The following is a 23,748-nucleotide window of genomic DNA, read 5'->3' on the forward strand; positions in this document are numbered from 1 at the left end:
AAATTTTGCGTTTGTTGGGCAATGCTGATCAACATATATGGTTTTCCCAAAGGCTTTGCGCGACGAAATACAGTTCGTCGACCAAGATGTATTCGTCAGGTAAAGTCAATTGACGTTCCTTTACTTGACGGACTTTTTTCGTTGGGCAAATTAGTTCGCCTGAGGAATAAGTTTATTCTGAACAACGACTTTTGGGTTGACCTTTCCCGATAGATATTCATCACTTAAAATTTTAAGCGACGAAACCTCATTTGACCTGACAAATTTATTTCATCTGCCAAGGGATTTTTTTTGTAGTGGTAGAGAAAATGAACACTCCCATCTGTTGCACAATAGGAAGCTCTTTTCTAATTTGCTTGCATAAATTGACAAGACTAAACTAAATAATTCAAGGGTGTGACATCAACACAATAAAAAAAAAAATTGAAACACTTATCCTTTACTAGTGATGATGTAATCGAATTTGGACATATGGGTTCTTTAACTCTTATATTTATATGAATCATTGTGATGAGTTTAGAGATTTTAATCATATAAAATTTGGAGCTCCATTTACTTTTATGCTCTCAGCCAAATATTCTAAAAGACACTTATTTGGGTTTTGAATTTGGATGGCTAGTGGCCATTTAATTATTCGCATGCAAAAATGGGGTTTTGGACTGAGGTCGAAAAATAAAATCCAAAGAAAGAAAAAAAATTTCAGTGTGCTCGAAATACAGGTACATACGTCATATGTCATTATACAAGTAGATGGACGCTTAAAAAAAAACTTCTCTCCACTTGTATAATAACATATAGCATACCGTGTTATATTTCGGGCACTTTAAAAATCTCTCCAACAAAGATCATAGTAATTAGATGCATAAAAAGGGAATTTATTTATACTTAAATAAAATCTCACACGCTTATAGGGGGTCAATGCACCCCCAACTTGCAGGTATTTGTTAGTTAATTATGGAAAATGAAATTACAAGGTAATTAACCATGCAAGCTCAAGTCTTAACTACAGGCTTGCAACGAATTAAGTTCTTTGAAACTATTAATTAATTAGCGCTTATTGCAACTGATCAAGTTGGAAGAATGAACATAAAGACTATAATGGCTAGCAACTCACTCCTGGATTCAAATCGATTTCAAATTAAATATTGGACTAAATATCGAGTTCAAATCGATTTCAAATTAAATATTAGACTAAATATCGAGTTCAAAGTTTCTACATTCAAAATTTTATGTGGCATTTCTGTGACCTATCTCATTCATTTAAATCTCACATATGTCACAGAGATGCTACAGAGAATTTTGAGTGCAAACGATTTTAGCTCCTAAATATCACAGTAGAAGTGATTGGGTAGAGATGGACCAATTAATTTTGGCTTTTTGCCTATAAAGAGTAATACTAATACAAGGTAGATGCAAATGCATTGCTTGAAAATAGGAAAATGATAAACATACATTCTTTTTAACGCTCACACTATTTAATCTTGCTCATCATTTCTGTTTAATTTATTAAATTTAATGATTAGAAATAAAAGAATTGTGTAAGAAGTTCAAAAAAACGTGTAAAAATCACCTCACTTTCAAATATTCGACTTCAAAGCTATACTCAAAGACTTTTCTTTTTCCTTAGTCCTCACCACGACAGCAGGGTTACGGCTATTCCAGTCAAAGTACAACACAATTAGTATATTAACTATAAGATTATTAATGCTAATCTCTGGTCAAGCATGTGCAACAATTCCCACGTCACCCGTGTACAGAAACTTCAGACCCTTCTTCTGGTCTGAAAAATGCACTCCAAATCCTTCAAATTCAAACTTTATTTAAAGACCTGACGTCAATAGGAGTATGTGGGGAACATCAGCTCACAGGTTCCAACGGTGACTCCTATTCAGTGTTAAAAATATTCACGAATCGATATTTTCATCGAAAAATTAAGAATCGATAGGAATAGAGGGTGTGAAATGCGAACTTTACTTTATATCGGTAAGATATTGAAAAATCAATAAATATCAATGATATTTACTGATTCAATACAAAATTTACCGGAACTCATTATATATTTCGAAACTTTGAATTTTTTTTGAGAAATTTTTCTCTAATTTTGACTAAATCTAAACTTGATATACCCACCCATTGCAAATTTCTATGGAAGTCAACCGATATCGATATATTCATTGATATTTCTATAAATTTGCATATCAATATTTTAAGCATTACTCCTATCAACTATGTGGTGCTAAGCTTACAGCTAGAAATCTAAAACCCGGCCACATCGGTTTTAAGTTTTGATAATTCGTATTCCTCACATTGAATCCGTTCCGGCTTAAATTTCCCTTTTGGGGTCGCCACTTCGTACTATGGTCTAGATTCTAGTGGTATTCCTCTTCACTTGTAAGTGAGAGGTTTTAGGTTCGATTCTCGTCAAAGGTGAATGATATACTATATATTATTCCCTATTCTTGGTATATTTTGGTGAGATTTTGATGTTTTGCTATGTGTTTAGGGTTTTGATGTTTTGCTATAAAGTAATCAAATGGTGGAATTTTTGAGTGATTCCAATTGAAGCAGGTTCGTGAAGCTGTCAAGAAGGTTGTGTCAAAATTTCATAATTTTATCCCAAAACATTTGATCGTGGCAAATTAATTTATGCCTAGCGCGTAGTGCTGGTAGATTGGGCTGCAGAGCTTACTTGCAATTTTGGGCTAGGAGATGATCGATTTTGGACTTGGGCTCTTCTTGGAACTTGAAGAGGAGGTCCTAATCTTTAATTTGAGTCATTTTGGGCTTGTTTTGGAGCCCTGAAGGTCCATAAAGGTAGCTATCTCTTTGATGGGCAGATTTCCTAGTGAGAATAAAAATGTAATTCCTATTTATCCTTTTATTATTTTATTTCTTAGTTTTTAGAAAACCTTTTCTAGGATGGTTTTAATTTGGAGTAGTATAATAAGGCTTTTTAGCCATTAGGGTTCTCTACGCAACATTGAGAGAGTTTAGCAAAGCTTTGGAGAATTTCATATTTTTTTTCCTTACAAGGTGTTTTCAATCCTTTTCTAGTTAATGTTATTTTCTTTAATTTTTATTATGAGTATGCGTAACTAATTCCTTTTACTAGGGTTAGGCCATGAATCTTAGCATGAAAATGTGACTTTATTAATTTGCTTATGAAAGCATACATGCTTGCTTTGAATTATTAATCACCGTGATTAAAACTATCTATATATTTTAATGATTGATCACCATTAGAATATTTAGACAAGTAATTTGATGCAATTTCTGTTAGAACATCACCCTGAAATTGAAGAGGGTTTCTTGTGATTAGTAATTGAAATTTCACTTAAGATGAACATCACGCTCTTAATGTGACAGCCCGTTCCGGATTTTCGAACCGTATGGGTGAAATGACGATTTTGCCCCTAGCATGTTGGTTTCGTTGTGTGGTTGTTTTGGGTTTTGTTTGGCTGGTTCTGGACCACACACATCTTCCCACATCCCCTCACCCCTTTCCATGTCCTGTACCCTGTTCCTTTCTCTCTCTCTCCCATTTCTATCCCCACATGTACGAACACAACCAAAACCATCCAAACCTTCACAAATCGAGGTCTATAATGAGCAGAGTTTCCAGCAGTTGAAGTATCGAGGTCTATAGTGATGCTTCTTTGAATGGTTTGGGTTGTGTGTTGATGCAGCATGGTAAGGTAATTGCTTATGTTTCACGACAACTGAAACCTCATGAGTTGAATACCCTACACATGACTTGGAGTTAGCCGTCATTATTTTTACGTTGAAGTTGTGGATACATTACCTTTATGGAGAGAAATGTAAGATCTTTACAGATCATAAGAGTCTTCAGTATCTTTTTACGTAGAAGGATCTTAATCTTCGTCAGCGGAGGTGGATGGAGTTGCACAGTGATTATGACTGCACGATTGATTATCACCCTGGTCGTGCAAATGTAGTGGCTGATGCACTTAGCAGGAAATCCCAGGGCCATATCAATGCGTTGTACGCTAGTCACATTCCTCTTTTGACAGACTTAAGATCCACGGGAGTGAGGTTGGAGGCAGAAGATCGAGAAGTGGCTTTACTTGTTAATTTTCAAGTCAGGCCAATTTTAGTTGATTGGGTGCTTGAAGCTCAGGTAGCTGATAGGGAAACTCAAGAAATGATCCAAACTCGAGATCGAGGGAGGAGGAGAGACCTCAGAGTTCGTGATTCGGATGGCATGCTGATGCAGGAGGGTAGGATGTTTGTGCCTAATAATTTGGATTTAAAGAAAGCAATTCTCGATGAAGCACATATCTCGGCTTATGCTATGCATCCAGGAGCTACTAAAATGTATCATAGCATTCGACCATTTTATTATTGGCCGAGGATGAAGAGGGAGATAGCTGAGTATGTGAGTAGGTGTGCTGTTTGTCAGCAAGTTAAGGCGGAAAGAAAGAAGCCGTTTGGGTTGTTGCAGCTGCTTTCCGTTCCAGAATGGAAATGGGAAAATATTACTATGGATTTTGTGTACAAGCTTCCGCGTACACATAATGGATTCGACGGCATTTGGGTGATTGTTGATCGGCTTACTAAGTCAGCATATTTCATTCCAGTAAGGGAGAAGTATTCTTTAGGCCGATTAGCTGACTTGTTCATCTTGAAGATCGTGAAGTACCATGGTGTCCCTGTGAGTATTGTCTCGGATCGTGATCCAAGATTTACATCTAAATTTTGGGTGGCGTTTTAGGAAGCTTTGGGTACGAGACTACTTTATAGTACGGCGTATCATCCTCAGACGGATGGACAGTCAGAGAGAACCATTCAAACTTTGGAGGATATGTTGCGAGCTTCGGTGTTACAGTTTGGTGATGCTTGGCACAAGCGGTTGGATTTAATGGAATTTTCCTACAACAACAGCTTTCATTCGAGTATCGGTATGGCACCCTTTGAGGCGTTATATGGTAGATCTTGTCACACACCCTTGTGTTGGTCAGAGGTTGGAGAAAAAGTTTTGGTGGGCCTGGAGATCGTTGAGGAGACTACTCAAAATGTTAAGGTAATCAAGTCTAACCTGAAGGCGGCCCAGGATAGGCAAAAAAGTTTAGCAGATCGGCATGCTACTGATAGAGTGTATGAGGTTGGCGATTGGGTGTTTCTGAAGCTTTCACCATGAAGAGGCGTTGTACGGTTTGGAAAGAAAGGTAAGCTGAGTCCCAGGTATATCGGACCGTACATGATCATCGAGCGAGTTGGCGAGGTAGCTTACAGGCTGGAGTTGCCTTCCGAGTTGGTTAAAGTACATAACGTTTTTCACGTGTCCATGCTTCGACATTATGTTTCTGATCCGTCTCATGTGATACCTCCTCAACCCTTGGAAATCAATTCGGATTTGACTTATGATGAGAACCAGTGACGATTCTAGATTGGAAAGAAAAGGTTCTGAGAAACAAGACAGTGAATTTGGTGAAAGTTTTGTGGATGAACCATTCCGTGGAGGAAGCTACGTGGGAAACTGAAGATCGGATGAGGGATTTGTATCCTCGGTTGTTCCTTGATCGCTAGGGATTTCCTTTGTGTGGTTGTTTTGAATTTCGGGACAAAATTCTAATAAGGTGGGTAGGTTGTGACAGCCCGTTCCGGATTTTCGAACCGTAAAGGTGAAATGACGATTTTGCCCTTAGCATGTTGGTTTCGTTGTGTGGTTGTTTTGGGTTTTGTTTGGCTGGTTCTGGACCACACACACCTTCCCACATCCCTTCACCCCTTTCCGTGTCCCGTACCCTATTCCTTTCTCTCTCTCTCCCATTTCTATCCCCACATGTACGGACACAACCAAAACCATCCAAACCTTCACAAATCGAGGAAACAAATTACATATTCGTGCTCGTGAGGTCCGTAGGAGTTCAACCATACCCATTTCAGGTAAGGATACCTTCGTTTTCACGTCGAACTCGGGATACCCCGATTTGGTCACTGTTCATGCACACGTTAATTCTTGTGTTTTTGGGAATTTCAAGCTTGTAGGAAGCTTGGTTAGGTCCTTAGGAGGCTCGGGGTGGTTCGTTTGAAGGTTTTGGACGTCGGGATCGTGAGTTACAAGGTTGGGCGGAGTTGGTGGTGTTTTCCCGGCGAGATTCCGTGTGTTTTAGTGCTTGAAAGTGGTATGGATTTGTTCCTCTTGTTGTAAGCTTCATTTTGGTACCAATTTTGTGAAATTTGGTTGAAAAACGAGTGAGATGCAAGGTTTTAAAGTTTTCCCGATTTTCCATGCAAGGTTTTAAAGTTTTCCCGATTTTCCGGCGCCGGCGACGGCGCCGGAGCTTCGCCGGAGAAGATGACGGAATATTCCGTCAGTTTGGAAGGAATATTCCTAACGGCGTTAACTGACGCCGTCAGTGTGCCAGGCACGTGCCTGCGCGTGGGCGGCGCATGTGGCTGTGCCTTGGCCAGCGCGTGAGGGCGCGTGCGGCGGTGGAAAATTTTTCTAAAAATATGGGGATGTTCCTAAGGTTGAGTAGATCACGTTGGTGTATTCATACACCCCATTTGAGCATTGTATGAGAAGTTATTTCGTGATGTTGGTTATGTGTTTTAAAATTAACGTTTTTATAGTTGTTTCGCATATAGGTGAGACCTATCTCGAGGACGAGCGCGGTCACTCGAGGCAAGGGGGTTACGACCCTTCTACATACCAGTGAGTGGGCTTTTGGTTTTCCGTATATACCTATATAGTTATGCTTTTCCTAGAAAATGAATTGAAACGTTTATACGTTTTTATGCCATAAATTATATTTGCCGTTTGTTTATGCATTGTTAGTAGCCTATATATGTATGTATGTTGGTGCTGCGGGCGCACATGTAAGTGCCAGGTGAGTATGGTTTATGCTTATATTCAGTAGTGGTTTGAGATGCATAGAGAGCTCATAACCTGCACCCCCGGTGTTAGTTCTCCCGCCCAGACTTGGGCACAGTCCTTCACGTGATGTTCACCTCCCGCACCACACGCTCGTCTTGGATCCAAGTTAGGTGCACAGTCCTGTTGTACAGACCACTTTAGGTGGTTCCGACTCGTAGGTGACCCGCGATTAGTCGCCTAGCCTTCACGTGATCGTAGCACTTGAGCGTACTATTTATACACCCAGTCCTGTCATACAGACCACTCTAGGTGGTTCCGACTCGTGTGCAGGTACAGTTAGTGAGATGGAGATCTGAGCTCTAGATTCAGCCGTACAGGTCACGTTAGGTGACTCCGGCTGACATATCCATGGCATTGGTTTTGACATTTTCCTGAGCACTTGCATTTATTTGAGGCATTTGGCATGGCATATTTCTGAGCATGACTTATATATATATATATATATATATATATATATATATATATATATATATATATGTACATTCTACTTTTCTGGGAAGTATACAGGTTTTACGGCGAGGGGTTAGAACTTGTTTATGAATTGGTTTTTGAAAAGCTTTGTTTTTGCCCACTCACACTTTTTGTTTTGCGCCCCTCCAGGTTCTAGTTGGCTAGCACTTTTGGTGGCTCCCCAGAGGATTTCCCTGGCATATCTGACAGATTATCACCAGTGTAGGACCACCTTTGGGTGTGTTTTTGTAGTGTTATTTCTCCCGGACTGCATTAGGTCTTCGAGCTCTGAACTTTGTTTTTCACACTTACGCTTGCACATGTATGTTCTTACTTTGTGTAAAGTTGGTTTTTATTTATTCGTACTTTTATTATTATTTTATTAGCTTCCGCACTGTGCACATGGTTACGTCACTTCCACGTGACGGCCAGCATGCCCTGATCTCGATCGGGGTGTGTCACTTAAAGGTTGCATGGTTTTTTAAAGGGTTTTTACAAAACTTAATGAGTCTTGTATGTTTATGATCTGAACATCACATATGGATTGCATGTTAGATATACGTTTTCGCTTGAACATCACGATGAGAATATGCATTAGGAAAACCTAGCCTTCAAAGCATGTATGTGGAAATTTGTAAGTAATTGGTAGAATTGAATAGGATTGTAATGGTGACAGCTAAACCCTATATTTTCTCTAAATTGTTTAATTTAAAAAACGCTTTTCTTCTTTGCTAATATTATTTACAAACTTCCAAATTTCTTTTATTGTTAATTTAATCTTTTCAAATTCATAAATCTCAAATAATAATTAAGAGTTGATTTAAGTGAGAGGTTTTATGTTCGATTCTCGTCAAGGGTGAACTTGAACCACATTATTGCTAACCCATTGTGAGACTTAGCCTACCTCATTCCTTTTAATATAGATAATATCGTTTGTTAAAATAAAATAAAAAATAAAAAATCCCTTATGGGGTCGAAATATCCTGTGCTAGGGTTGCTCAATGCGACACATTGTGCAGTATGTTACAAACTTTTTCGGCAACTACTTTGGATTCAAGAACATGAACCTCTAGTCGGACTTAGAAAATGGCGAGTTCAAGTAAAAAGTAAGATTTAGATGGTAATCATGTTCTTCAATGATTTTATACAAATTTGAACAGCAATGCAACAATTCCAACCGACATGCTTCGAAAACATTTACTCAAATTTCACTCTTTTAAGGCTTTTATGCAGATTTATGAACAGAAATCTCCCTTTGAAACATATCATTCAATATGTTTGAATGAAATTTGTAACACAGGAAATGATATCATATAAATAAGGAAGATGAACAAGACGAACGCGTGCAATGGAACGCATAAGGAATACATTTGCAAAGGAAAAACACATTAGATAACAAGAACTGGTATTAATAACTGAATATATTAATTCAACAAGCAGTATGTCTTACTCACATGAACAATTAATAACTGGCCTCAACGTAACAAAGATCGCAACTAGAATTTCATTTTAAGTACCTCACGCAATTGCAGACGTTTTTTGTGTGTTTCTTCTGATGCGTGAGGCATAAATTCTTCTCCAGATTCATGTGCAGGAGGCTTAAATTCACCTGGAGATTCGTACTCGGGAGGGCTAAATTGTTTGGGAAGAGATACCTCCCTAAGTGCGGCAAGTGCAGCTTTTCTCTTTTGCTTCACCTCCCGCCAAATCCTTATCTGGTCCTCTAGTCTTTCTTTCGCTCTCTCAGCGAGATCAGCCCTAGTAGTAGCCTGCTCAGCCCGGTTCCTGAATTGCGCAACCTTTTCCATTGCAGCTTCCAACTCCTTCTTCAAACTTTCTAACTTATCTTCCGCGGCGCTGAAGCTGAACTGACGACTAAGGCCTTCCTCCAATGACAAAGGAATTTGATCAGCCTGCTCAGCCTTCTTAACCAAGGACTCGTACTCCTTCAACGAAATTGTTACTTGGTAATCGTTCTCGTCCTTTTGCTCTTCAGCTTCTTCCTTCAGTTCACCAATTTCGGAAACCTCAACAAAATCAACAAGGGGAGATTGTTCGTCCGTTTCTGCATCTGCGCTCTCTGCTCCTTGCTTTAACATTCTGTTTTCGTTCTTGGCAGCTTCAGCTTCTATTGCTAGTTGCTGAATCGCGAGGTACAACCCCGATTTCACATTTTCGGTTCTTGCTTCAGCTGCCTCTGCTGCTGCAATTTTTGACCTCCCTCTATGAAGCTCAGATTCCAGCATTGCTATCTCAACCTGCGCATTGTTTTCCCTTTCCGCCATCTCACCAAGCTCTATTATAGCTTTCTGTAAATCCTCAGTAAGAACTTCAACGTCGCGCTTCAGGCTGTTGGCCACTTGACTTGCATCAATAAGCTCCAATTTTAATTGATTCAGTTCCATTTCTAGCGCCCTGATGAAACCTCCCTGATCCGAGATCTTTCTTTCCTTCTCTTCTAACTCCTTTTCCAGCTGCTTCAAGTCATTCATGGCATCAGAAGACGCCATCTCAGAGAAACTAAGGTTTTCATTCGCCTGTTTAATCTCCAACTGAAGCATCTCAATGAACGAAGACTTGGCTTGGAGCTGATTCTCCAACTCCTCCATCTTCGCCATTTGTTTGTTTGAATCTTCAAGCTGCTCCTGTACTAGAAGAGCAGCCTGTATAGCTACCTCAATCTCAGCATCTTTCGCAGATAAGATCGCTAACTTCTCTTTCTCTCCTTCACTAGCAGCAACCCTTGACATAACCATGGCTTCACTTAACTCCGAGACATGTTTAAGAAGCTCTTCTGCCCTCTCTTTTTCCATCACGAAAGCTGTTTCCATCAGCTCCGCTTGCGTTAGAGCTTTTAGCTCTGAATCTCTAGCGTCCGCGAGTTTTGTTTCCATGCTAAGCAGCTCTGCTTGTGTAGCCTTCAACTCACCAAAAACGTGCATGAGCTGCTCTCTCACCTTCAGAGTTTCTGTCAGCTGATCTGCCATCTCCTTTACCTTGAATTCGAGTTGGTATATCTGCGCCCGAGCCTCTTTACATTCCTCAACGTACTTATCTCTTTCGGACTCGATGTTTTCAAGGAGGGCGGAGAGTTCATCTGCAGTGTACTGGTGGTGTTGCAGCTTGAGAAGGGCTTGCATGTAGGCAGCATCTTTTGCTTCCAGCTGCACCTTGTAATTGGCCAAATCCTTCAACACACCTTCAAGCTCCCTCTTTTTCTCACTATCCTTCTGAAAAAAAAATTTGTGGGAATCAACAAACTTAAGAACAATATTTGCATGCCAAAACAGCCTATCAAGAGAATGGTTACACACAAACTACCAGATTATGTATTTAGTTAATTAGTTTTGGTAAGCATCTTCAAATATACCTTTCCATAAGCACTATATCAAATCAAATTTGGTGAAGAAAGTTGAGGTTTCATTTTTGCAAAGTTTCTTAACTTTGCAATATGGGAGAATTGTTCACATCCTTCACATCTCCTTTCACGCGTGGCAAAAGTTCAAGCCTGATATGAACAATTGAATTGGGTTGACAGAGAGCACAACTCCTTAAAAACAATGGTAGTAGTAGGAGTAGCTCAACTCCTTATAAACTTGCAAGTCTTTTAACTTTTCGATGTGAATTAGTTTTTCACATCCTCACATTTGGAACCCTAGAAATCCTAGAAATTACCTGGTAATGATCGTGCATCACTTGTTTTTTTTTTTATTCGAATAATATTCTAATGTAATCTAAATTACGGTTTACGAAGAGTGAGATTTGAACTTGGATGCAAAAGTATGAGCAGACGGTGCTAGCCAATTTTACTATGTCATCATACATCACATCTTTAAATACACGCTATAATTGCATGAAAAAAAAATGAAAATATGAGTTACACTTGAAAACCATATGCACATATCACAACTCAAACTTAAAGGAAGGATCTTCCAACAGAACTGAGCGGTTAGGCTGTTCATGTTAGTCATGAGTCAATATTAGGAAAAAAGGGAATGTAAATAGTAGGAGTCCTTTATTAAGTAGGTTGTTTATAAGCTTTATTTAGTTTCCTAGTTGAACACTGATTGTATATATATATATATATTTCTAAAGAAGCAATATAAAAAGATTCCCGTAAAAGTTCTATTTGGTATCAAGAGCGCCGAAACCCTAGTTTTTCCGCTGTGCTTGGTTGACTGTTTTTCTGCAAATTTTCTGCAGAAAACAGTGGTACCGTGTGTGTGTAATCTTGCTGCGTGTGCAGCAGTGTGGGTGGTGCGTTTTTTCTGCAATTTTTCTGCAGCAAACAGTGTTGCTGTGTGTGTGTAGTATTGCTGCGATTTCTGCAGTGTGGTTTTCTGCAGTGTTTTTCTGCAATTTTTCTGCAGCAAACAGTGTTGCTGTGTGTGTGTGGTATTGCTGCGATTTCTGCAGTGTTGCCGTGTATGTGTGGTAGTGCTGCGTGGGTGTGCTGTGTTTTTCTGGCAGTGTGGTGAATATCAGTATCAGTCTTGCTTTATTTTTTTTTGTGAGTAAAGTCGAATGGCATCAGAAGGAGGCAATGGTATGTTGAAGTTAGAGGGCAGTAACTCAACCAATAATCCAGTATTGAATCTGGTTGTTATTCAGAGTGATGCGTCTGCTGTACCAAATACCGTGAAATTAAATGGATCAAATTATCCTCTTTGGTCCAAAGTTTTGGAGATGCACATTGCTGGACGCGGTATGAAGGGCTTTGTGACTGGGAGCACCAAGGAACCTGCTGAGAATAGTGTTGAGTATGAGACGTGGGAGACAGGGAATGCAATAGTAAAAGGGTGGTTGATCAATTCCATGGAACCTGCTATCATGAGATTTTTTGTTCACCTGCGTACCGCTAAAGAAATTTGGGAAGAGGTGGCTCAGACTTATTATGATGGCTCAGATATTTCTCAGATTTATGAATTGAAGGTTAAATCGTTCAGACTTCGTCAAGAGGGCCGGCCAGTTGGCATGTATTATGCTGATCTCAAGTCCGTTTAGCAGGAGTTAGATCAACGGAGACCAATCAAGATGGAATGTGCTGTGGATCTCAAGACACTTCGAGAAGAACGTCAGATTGATCGTGTGTATGCTTTTTTGGCGGGTTTGGATGATGTGTTTGATAAAGTGCGTAGTGATATTTTACATACTCAGCCCCTACCATCTATTGAGGATGTGTTTTCTGTTGTTCGGCGTGAAGCTCAACGACATGCTACTATGATGGGTGGAAATAATAATCACGGAGGGTTGCCGTCCATGGCCATGATCTCTCGGCCAGTTGGTGCTTCTCGTCCTAGTAATTCTTCTACTCAATCTTTCAATTCTCGTCCTTTCAACCGAGAAAATAAAGATGATTTGAAGTGTACTTTTTGTGGACAAACCCGTCATACTGAAGATACATGCTTTACTAAGCATGGGGTGCCTGATTGGTTTCCAGAATTAAAGAAAAAATTGCGTGCCAAGGAGCGTGGAGCAGCCGAGTCCAGTGGAGGCCGTGCCTCCCTTGCTACGGCCACACCAACAGTCCAGGAAGCCGTGCCTAGCCCAAGTGACTCTAGTCACAATTTGTTGACTCGTACTCGAGGTGACTCGTCTTCCGACACAGGTACCGTGGGACGTGTTCTCTTAGCCTCCGAAATTCAGAATCATACAAGTTGGATTCTGGACTCTGGGGCAACTGATCATATGACATATGATAAAAATATGTTTCAATACATAACTACATCTCACAGAAAAAATATCTCAACTGCCAATGGTACTTTGGCACCCGTGTGTGGTGTCGGCACTGTGCATCTCACCCCGTCACTTCCCTTACATCATTGTTTGCTTGTTCCTTCTTTATCCCATCACTTGTTGTCCATACCACAGGTTACTGAACAATTGGATTGTGTTGTTTTAATGTATCCGTCCTTTTGTCTACTTGAGGATATTCAGACCAAGGAGATAATTGGGCGTGGCACTAAGAGAGAGGGGTTGTACTATGTGGACGACGTTGTTTCTGGCAGAGCTAATGCAGTTCGAGCGTCCCGGTCTAGTAATTTACAAGAAGTGTGGTTGTTGCATCGTCGGTTAGGGCATGCATCTTTTGGGTATTTACGGCATATGTTACCTAGTCTATTTAGTGGAATAAATGAATCAGACTTACATTGTGAAGTATGTATTCTTGCTAAAAGCCATCGTGCTTCGTTTCCTCCTAGTATGAATAAAAGAGCTTTACCATTTGCACTTGTGCACTCGGATGTTTGGGGACCCTCCCCTGTTGTTACTTCTTCTGGGATTAAGTGGTTTGTTATGTTTGTGGATGACTGCACTCGTATGACGTGGCTGTATATGTTAAAAAATAAAAGTGATGTTGGTATGGTATTTCGATTTTTTTTTCAGATGATTCGGACACAATACTTGTCTGTGATTAAAGTTCTCCGTTCTGATAATGGGGGTGAGTATATTAATTGTGAGTTGTCAGAGTTTCTGTGTGATCAAGGCATTCTCCATGAAACAACCTGTCCTTATACTCCACAGCAAAATGGGGTGGCTGAACGGAAAAATCGCCATATCTTAGAAACAGCACGTGCTCTCCTTCTGGGCGCGTCGGTTCCTAAGAGTTTTTGGCCTGAAGCAGTTACTTATGCCATCTACATGATTAATCGTATACCCTCTCGGGTGGTTGATTTTTGCACTCCTCTTCAAGCCCTCACTCACCATGTTCCAGTGGTATCTACTCATACTCTCACCCCCTGGGTATTTGGGTGTGTGGCTTATGTGCATATTCAGAAAATTCATCGCACTAAGTTGGATCCATGTGCCCTCCGATGTGTGTTTGTTGGTTTCTCATCTCACCAAAAAGGATATAAATGTTATCACCCTGAGACTCGGCATATGTATGTTACCATGGATGTGACCTTTTCTGAATCGGAGTATTTTTATGCTCCCATATCTTCATCTTCAGATCACTAGGGGGCGAGCTGTAGTGGTGATCTGGAATGGTTGGACTTGGGAGGGAACACTGTAGCTGATGCCGTGCATAATGAGGCAGTGATCATAGATGTCGTGCGTGATAATGGGGCTGGAATGCCACGGCAGATTGTTGCCGAGAGCGGCATGCATTCAGGAGTGATTGCAGCCGAGAGTGATAGTGATCTGCAATCAGGGCAGATTGTTGACAAGTCTGCGGACGTAACCCCCTCTCTCTCTAGCTCCACAGTGCTGCCCAATGAATCTTCTCTGGATATACCTGAGATAAGTATTGTGGATGATTATGTAACTAACGCGAGTAATGATGTAAATGCATATAAGCTGCCACCGAGACAAAATCGGGGTGTGCCACCTGACAGGTTTTCTCCGGAAGGCAAAGTGAAGTATCCAATAGCCAACTATGTCTCCTGCAATGGTCTTGCACCAGAACGCAAGACCTTGGTGGACAATATGGAGGCTATTCGAGTACCAACCCGTGTGGAGGAGGCTCTAAAGGATCCAAAGTGGGCAAAAGCAATGGATGAATAAATGTTGGCATTACAGAAGAATAATACCTGGGAGGTGATGTCCTTACCAGAAGGAAAAAAAACAGTTGGATGTCGCTGGGTGTTTACTGTCAAATACAAAGCCGATGGATCATTAGACAGGTTCAAAGCAAGGTTGGTAGCTAAGGGATACACCCAAACATATGGTGTAGATTATCAAGAAACGTTCTCTCCAGTTGCCAAGATGAATACGGTACGTGTTCTGATATCTTTAGCTGCTAATATGGACTGGCCATTAAAACAGTTTGATGTGAAAAATGTTTTCCTCCATGGGAACTTGGAGGAAGAAGTATATATGGATTTTCCTCCTGGATACAGTGCTGGCAGAAATACCAGAGTATGTCGGTTGCGTAAGTCTCTTTATGGGCTTAAGCAATCGCCTCGTGCATGGTTTGATAGGTTTACTCGAGTTATGAAAAAGTTTGGGTATTATCAGAGTCATTCTGATCATACATTGTTTGTTAAACAGAGGCATGAGAAAGTGATAACTTTAATCATCTATGTAGATGACATGATTATTACTGGAGATGATTTTGATGAGATTTCAAGGTTGGAGAAAAATCTTGCGGCTGAGTTTGAAATGAAGAACCTAGGGGATTTGAAGTATTTTCTTGGAGTCGAAGTTGCTCGATCTTCGAAAGGTATTTTCTTGTCACAACGTAAGTATGTTTTGGATTTGTTAAAAGAAACTGGTATGCTGGGATGTAAGCCAGTAGATACTCCTATTGTTGAAAAACACCATCTATGTTTAGATCCGAATCAGAAATCTGTTGATAAGGGAAGATATCAGAGACTTGTAGGGAGACTAATTTATTTGGCTCATACACGTCCTGATATTGCTTATGCAGTGAGTGTAGTAATTCAATTTATGCATTCACCGAGTGTAGATCATATGGCTGCTGTTATGCGCATCTTAGCATATTTGAAGTCTGCACCTGGGAAATGAGTTTTATATCAGAAGCATGGACATTTGAGGGTTGAAGGGTTCACAGATGCTGATTGGGCAGGAAGTGTGGGTGACCGACGGTCTACTTCGGGATATTTTACTTTTGTAGGAGGAAATTTGGTTACATGGAGAAGTAAAAAACAGAAGGTAGTATCAAGATCCTCAGCTGAGGCTGAGTATCGAGGGATGGCTCACGGCATTTGTGAGATTCTCTGGCTTCGAAAACTCCTTGTGGGGCTTGGGTTCAAGCCAAAGGAGACCATGAGACTATACTGTGATAATAAGTCAGCGAGAGATATAGCTGATAATCCGGTACAGCATGATAGGACAAAACATGTGGAAGTTGATCGACATTTTATTAAAGAGAAACTTGAAAGGAAGATTGTGTCAATACCTTTTGTGAATTCAGAGGAGCAACTTGCAGATGTTCTAACTCATGCAGTAGGTAGTCGAAAGTTTGATGACTCACTTGTCAAGTTGGGCATGTGTGATATCTATGCACCAACTTGAGGGGGAGTGTTAGTCATGAGTCAATATTAGGAAAAAAGGGAATGTAAATAGTAGGAGTCCTTTATTAAGTAGGTTGTTTATAAGCTTTATTTAGTTTCCTAGTTGAACACTGATTTTATATATATATATATATATATATATATATATATATATATATATATATATATTTCTAAAGAAGCAATATAAAAAGATTCCCGTAAAAGTTCTATTGTTCATGTGTACACATACAAAGTTAGATCACTTACATCTGTGCCAGAAACCCGCTTTTTCAGGTGATCAGTCTTCTCTTCAAACAAGGACAAAGCAGCCCGGACTGATTCGATTGGTTTGGTATCAATCTCTCCCATATTTCCCAGTCAGTTAAATCATATATGGGCGAAATTGTAATGATGAATTAATGATACCTGACAGGGAAATTGAGTGAGTGAAAGTGGAGAAAGAAGTGTAGGAAACTTGATGTGAATTCTGGGAATTATTGATAGAATGAAACACTGTTTTATTTGCTTTGGAGGATGCTACAAATTAAGGAGAAGGTCCTTCCTGTGTAAGTTCCGCCGGTGCTTTGGATTGATCACCAAAAATGGCAGAATACAAAAACCTCTTTGGTTCAAAAGATTAGGAGCAACAAATGTAGTTGGACTATGTTTGTTATAGTTGGACTATGCGACATATAGATAGATTACAAAAATATGCCTGCGCACTTGTGTGCTAAATCCAATTTGTTGTTGGTAATAATGGTATATACTATATACCATAAATTTTCCAGCATATGACTCCCAAATTCTGTATCCACGTCTGTGGTTCGACGTGGGCAAGACAATGCTCTAAACTCTTCTAAAATATATATCGTTATCGTCATTTATGTGAGTCGAATTTAGAATATCCTCTAATAAGAGACTATTTAGTAAATGTATGAAAAACTCTACACACAAACATCTTCATATCTATACTATTATAAAGCTATTTAGTAAATATACGTGACTAAAATAAAATCTTTCGTACGTGCATAAGCGCGTGTAAAAAGGGCTATCTTAAAGAGCTGACTTGTACTTTGTCACTTGAGAATGGGGAATACCAACTGTGATGGATGACCTGTAATTGTCTCATGGCACTGCTTCAAAATATATATAGGTCATGTGCCCCAACCATGATTGAACTATTATTGAATCTATGAATGGAGAAAATGGTGATTTTTCGTCCTTGTCTTCCTTAACGTACAAAATAATTAACAATTATGATTCGCTTGATTGAATTAGAAGCATATAGTTAATGGGATTGTTAAGAAAAAACGAATTAAGGTCATCCCCGTATAGATTAACTTAGAGGTTTGGTTGTTTTGAGCTACATAGGCTTGGATATGGTTTATGGGGTGCATTTTGGCTCACTATCCTTAAATGGTGGTAATGCTCACCACCTTACTTATTACCATTGAATGAGTTTTTTTGGAAAAATCCATTGGATGAGTTTAAATTTTGAGATTTGTGTCTATTCACTGCACAGATATTGAAATATAAACTCATACAACGTTGATAAATAAGGTGGTGGTGACTCAAGCCGCCACACACCAATCTTTTCTTTTAAAGGTTTTCAAATTTGGATATATTGAGAATTTTTTTTCTTTCATGAATTATTGAATCGTTTTAATTAACTATTTTTCCTCACATGCAGTACTTGTTTGGTACTAAGATGCTTTTATAAAAAGTGGGTATAAAAAAAAGCTGAGCTTAAAAAGGTATTTGATAAACACTTAAAAACAGCTTATTTTCACAGTTTTGGGTGGAAAAAAAAAAGTTGAAACGTGAAGCAGCAAAAATGTGCTTATTCTCACAGTACAGCAAAAACAATTTTTTTTTCAAAGCACAACAATACCAAACCAGCGCAGTAATGTGAGTTTGGCAGATTGGCAGTTGCCAATGATACTTCATATGCTGATGTCTCATCATCTCTCATCTCTTAATTCTATTTTTCTCCAACAAACACACATATTGAGAGAGAGAAAGAGAGAGAGAGAGAGAGAGAGAGAGAGGCTGAGGCGTTGTTCTTCTTCTTCTTCTTCTTCTTTCTTCTTGCAATCTGGTGTTTTAGCGAAGAGTTGGAAAATGGAGAAAACTCTGACAAGAGTTGGGAGCTTTTGGGTTTCCAAGAAAGCTAAGGAAGAGATCTCCCACATCACTCAAGATCTCTCTGTATGTAATTCTACCACCCTAACTTCCACACATACACTCTCACCCTCTGTTGCATGCATTGTTCTTGATCTTGATTATATTGTTTTCTTTTGTTGGAAGTAATCTTGGATTAATGCTGCTTAATTGAGATCTTTTTGTTCTGTCTAAGATTAATTGTGTGTATATTTGCTTTTACTAAATCTTTCCCAATTTTTCTTCTTTTAATTGAAAATTTCAGTCATTATCAAACACTGTTGAGGAGAAAGCAAAACGGATATTCAACAAGCTCAAAGGTACATATGGAGCCTTTTATTTTAACCTCATTCCTTGTGATTTTACTCTATAAGAATACATTGAATGTCACATAAAAATTTGACAAAATTAAATATGACTTATTTGGAGTGACTCCACTTTTGCTTAGACTACCGATTTTTGTAATAAAACTCCTACATCTGTTATATTGTGCTAATGGTAAGATGCATGCAAGCTGATGGACGATATATGCTTGATGTAATCAAATAGGGTAGTGTTATCCGCACTCCTATTTTTACTTTTTACACACCTCTCTTAATTTTTTGCGATCTAGTGAATTGAAAAAGATCAATGACAAAAAAAAAAAAAAAGGTGTGAGGGAGGTAAAAATAGGTGCGTGAATTGTATTATCCATCAAATAATTAGGCATTATACAGAAAAACTAAAATGGTGAATCAACAACGAGTAAATATGGTAATGCATGTATCCTTAACTAGTTATGGAGTATGAGTTGGTTTGAATGAGAACGGATTGGATTTCTCAAAACATGTTCTTGGCCTAATACAGCCTTAATTTTGTGTGCTATGTATGAACGGTTTTGGTACCTAGCTGGACTGACCCAATTTATTCTTTAATCACATGGTTATTCACTTGATTAATCAGAAGTACGACTTTATAGTTCTTTAAGTTCACACTTAAACCCTCCTGTCTATCTTCTTGTACAGGTAAGCAACAAAAACCGTTGCCTGATCTTCTCCGAGAGTACTACCTTCCGCCCGGCCTGTTTCCCCGGAACATAACATGTTACGAATTTGACGAATCAAAGGGCAAGCTCATTGTTTACTTGCCTTCTCCCTGTGAAGTGAGCTTCAAGGACTCATCTGTTGTACGATACAGCATTCGCATCAAAGGAACATTGTCGAGGGGAAAGCTTAGTGGAATCGAAGGAATGAAGACAAAGGTTCTGGTGTGGGTGAAAGTCACTAGCGTTTCTGTCGAGGGCTATAAGTCTGACAAAGTATGGTTCACCGCTGGTATGAAGAAATCACGACCCAAAGATGCTTATGAAATGCCTCGCGATGCCATTATAGTCGAAGAATTCTAAGGATGTGTGAGGTTTTTCGTTTTTACACTCGTTATATTTTCGGAATATCAAAATCTTAAGCAAATAATTGTTCACGCAATTGTTTTCTTAAATTCAATATGCAGAAATTGTCATGCGACTTGATCATTTTCCCAATATAATAGATTTCTGAAAGATGTAAAGAAAAAAATGATCATTCACAACAAACAACTATGATAAAAAATAAACTGATAAAACCTCCACAACTCCGTCAGTTGAGTTGGGTTGGAATGAGTTGGGGCGAGTCCTCGGAAAGAGCGAGTTCAAGGGCGGGCGCCGGGCAGGTTCACTTCGCGCTGATGCCTTTGAGAAATGCAGTCTGAATGTCAAAGAAGTGAACTGTACATATTGGTGGATGTTGCAATTGAGCTTGTTCCCACGGCCAAAATGATCACCAAAACTGCAACTATCTTGTCCCTTCTTGTTATACGATTTCCATCCTTGTCAAGAATGTGAAACTATAAACTGCCTTATAGAAAGCGAAATTCCATGCATCCTTCTTCTCCTTTTGCACATTCCGGTTTATTTCTATTCCTTGATTTTTTTTTTTTTTATTTAATTCAATCTAAGGCGCAAAATAAACAAGGATGTTCATAGAGAGAAAATGAGTATGCGAAAATCAATTCTCCATATAAAACATGCTTGCAATGCAATCTAGAGAAGTAAACAAGGTCAAAATTATTTATTTTTCTTACTTAAGATTAGAGTGGCCGAGAATATAAACGAGAGACAAACCATAGTAGTTGATCGCATGAACCGAAAGAAACACCATATGTTTGGGATAACAATGCCACTGTGTAAGTAAAGAAGAGCAAGGCGCAAGTGAGGGATACAAATCTTGAGGTGTCCCGGGACAAACTAGGCTTCTTTACGAAAAGCAATTCGTCTATGCTCCCCGTCAAGGAGAAGTTAATAACACAGAACACGAGCAGGAGAAGAGCTGTGTAGCTTAATCGAACAATGTCGTTGAGATCTGAGGTCCAAAGCGGAAATCAGGGTTTTGATCAAAGTTTTGTCGAGTCACCAAACTGCGTCGCCAAAGAAACTAATCAAAAAGTAAATGTCAACACATATCAAGAGGGAAATCCGAGTAGCTGAGCTCATATCAGAAGGCTTGCCAAGCTGTGGTCTAATCGGGTGAACTGCAATATTCATTCACACATTCATTCACCCGTTTTTCATATATCAGAAAATTACTTGTACAAAAGAAGATCGCACGGTGTTTTTGTAGCAAGAGGCTCACCAATCACCATTGACATGAAACCATAAGAAAAAGCCCTTGGAAATTTCCACTTAATTAAAGACAGCAAAAACAAATGAGGTTTAGAGGAGCTTTGGCAACAAAAAGATCATCACTGAATTCAATTCGATCGAATGCAGATTGGAACGAAATCATGTGACATAATGAAGGTAATAGAACGAAATTTTGGATGAAATGAAAGGGAAATGAATCATGTGCATTTCCTTCCGTTGCATTGAATATATAAAAGAAGAATTAAGGGCCAAAATTAAAAGAAAATGCGTAGATAGTGGAAAAATGTGTGCATAAATCACTATCAAAAGAAATTGCAAACCAATAAAGAAGTGAATAAGCAAAAAGCACCCATCCCGTAATTTATGGAACGGAAGGGTTTTCTCGTAATTTCACTTGGTTCGGACCAGATATTTTGTGAAATGACTACTTTTTGGGTCTTATTATGTGTGCCCAAGGGGGCCCATTGCTTTTGGGTTTGTCCCCCGGCCCCAATCTCTCTTCACCTCTCCTTCTCTCTCTCTTTCCCGTGGACTCTCACTCAAAACCTTCTCCCAACTATCTCTCTTCTTCTCTTCGAACAAGGACAGGGGCACCACCCTCGCCGAAGCGGCGAGCACCACCACCCACCACCATCACTCTTCCCTCTTTGTGTGAGACTTGGAGCAAAGAAGGGACGCACTTAAACCTCCTCGTGGTACCGTGGCACTTATCACATCCCTGGCTCGACTTCGTCGTAGCACAATATTGTCCGCTTTGGGCCCCGACCACACCCTCACAGTTTTGTTTCTGGGAACTCACACGAGAACTTTCCAGTGGGTTACCCATCCTAGGAATGCTCTTGTCCAAACTTGCTTAACTTAGGAGTTCCAATGGAACCCGAAACCAATGAGTTCCCAAAAGGCCTCTTGCTATATGGAGGTGGGCATGTACATAGAAGGCATATCCCCCCCCCCCTCTCTGTTGGTCGATATGGGACGTTACAGCACTGCCACTATGCACCTTCCCCTCCGACTAACCCTCGACATAGGTAAGGCCTAGAATCACTTAGATGGTGTTCATATGTGAAATTGGGACAATTTTGAGTTGTTTTTGTGGTTTGTGGACATAGAACTCTCATGGGAAAAACCTTTCCCAATTTGCTGGTAAGGAACCCGATCTTTGCAGGCGTTTTCCAGCCAGCCACCACATGTTATGAAATTGGTATAGATCTTTACCTTGTTCCTTAGGCTTCATTTTGGTATTTTGTTTGACATGTTTTGGTCACGTTTTAGGGTTGAACGAAGCTTGGAAAGCTCCGACTTTCCTCTTCCTCAAAACCAGCCGACTCGGCCTAGAAATAGGTCAACCTGATCCAAACCCCCAAACCCATCTCTGTTATTTAGCCCAAAGCCTTGGGCCGGGCTACCTAGGCCTAAACCTAATTACCTAGCTCAACCCAAATTCCCTCAGCCCAACCTGGTTTAGACCCTAGTTGAACCTTGGCCCAAGCTTAATACCTAACCTATCCCTGAACCCTTGGGTCGGGCTACCAAGCCCAGAAACAAACCCAACCCAACCTGGTGGAATATTCCTAGAATATTTCGAGGAATATTCTTGTGTTGACTTTTTGTTGATTTTTTCAAAATTTACCCAGGACCCTTCTTAGGGTAATTCGACGTCCTGAATCCGTTTTTTATGTCCGTTTTCCCAAATTCAATCGTTTGAATAGAGTTTTATTAATTGAACCCTTTATGTGCTTAGGGGCAATTGTTTGTGGCGTTTTCGTCTTTGCTATTTTGCGTGGCTCTTTGGCGGCGAAGTATCTATGAGTGGACCCTTTCTAAAATGCATGTTTTAATAGAAATGCATACATGAAAAAGCTTGATTTTATGGTTACATTGAAAAGCATGATTTATGGTTACGTTTTATGAGTAAATTAGATTTACACCATATGATTATCATGCTTTACTGAGAATATTTTGGAATACCGTACTTTATCGAATTTATATTCTTTGTAGTATATATGATGGATGACTGTATACTATTTATGAACATGTTTTTGCACTCTTTGTAGTATATATGATGGATGACTACATACTATGAAGATGTTTTGAGATAAATGTACTTATGTTGGAAAGATTATATTCAATGTTTTGTGCTTATCTAGTGGTCAATGTTTTTCCTACAGGTGATGATACTTATTTGGCCTACGGGTCGGGTGACGTAGGGGCCTACAGGTCGGAAGATATTATATTTGGCATACGGATCGGGCGACGTAAGGGCCTATGGATCGGAAGATATATTATATTTAGCCTACGGGTTAGGTGATGTAAGAGCGTATGGGTCGGAAGATATATTATATTTGGCCTACGTGTCGGGTGATGTAGGGACTTCGGTCTATTATGATAGCACTATTTAGCACATTATATACGATATATGTTTTATGAAAGGTTCTATGGCATGCTAGGGTTTCGGAAAACTTATTACATATTATGATATTAGTTTTCATAAAACTTTGGGGGTTAGTACGTTGATTAATAATTGTTTAAGTATTATATATATATCAACTTGGTCCACTTATGTTTGTTTTGCACCCCTTCAGGATTTAGAATCGAGGCGTACAATCCCGGCGTCAAGGCACTTCCGC

At 39.5% G+C, this 23,748-nt stretch overlaps 2 protein-coding genes and 1 long non-coding RNA gene across 3 annotated transcripts; 2 read left to right on the forward strand and 1 right to left on the reverse strand.

Annotated features, from left to right (window-relative positions):
- The first annotated feature begins 6,449 nt into the window (after positions 1-6,449).
- LOC148696116 (uncharacterized) lies at positions 6,450-7,710 on the forward strand. The gene is made up of 2 exons (XR_015963255.1): positions 6,450-6,679; positions 7,502-7,710. It is a non-coding gene; the product is annotated as an uncharacterized LOC148696116 (long non-coding RNA).
- A 1,096-nt stretch (positions 7,711-8,806) lies between these two features.
- LOC137710423 (uncharacterized) lies at positions 8,807-16,674 on the reverse strand. Its single transcript, XM_068449438.2, has 2 exons — positions 16,573-16,674; positions 8,807-10,581 (listed from the first exon to the last, which is right to left on the reverse strand). Exons 1-2 carry the CDS (start codon positions 16,672-16,674, stop codon positions 8,848-8,850), a joined length of 1,836 nt encoding a protein of 611 aa, XP_068305539.2. The 3' UTR covers positions 8,807-8,847.
- Positions 16,675-18,232: 1,558 nt separating this feature from the next.
- On the forward strand, positions 18,233-19,972 carry LOC137709860 (uncharacterized protein At5g01610-like). Its single transcript, XM_088695407.1, has 3 exons — positions 18,233-18,513; positions 18,731-18,785; positions 19,470-19,972. The coding sequence occupies exons 1-3, from the start codon at positions 18,241-18,243 to the stop codon at positions 19,847-19,849; spliced, it is 708 nt and encodes a 235-aa protein (XP_088551533.1). The 5' UTR covers positions 18,233-18,240; the 3' UTR covers positions 19,850-19,972.
- The last annotated feature ends 3,776 nt before the right edge of the window (positions 19,973-23,748 follow it).

Source organism: Pyrus communis, chromosome 6 (assembly GCF_041283825.1).
Source record: "Pyrus communis isolate YQ-2024b chromosome 6, ASM4128382v1, whole genome shotgun sequence".
Classification (NCBI taxonomy): Eukaryota; Viridiplantae; Streptophyta; class Magnoliopsida; order Rosales; family Rosaceae; genus Pyrus; species Pyrus communis.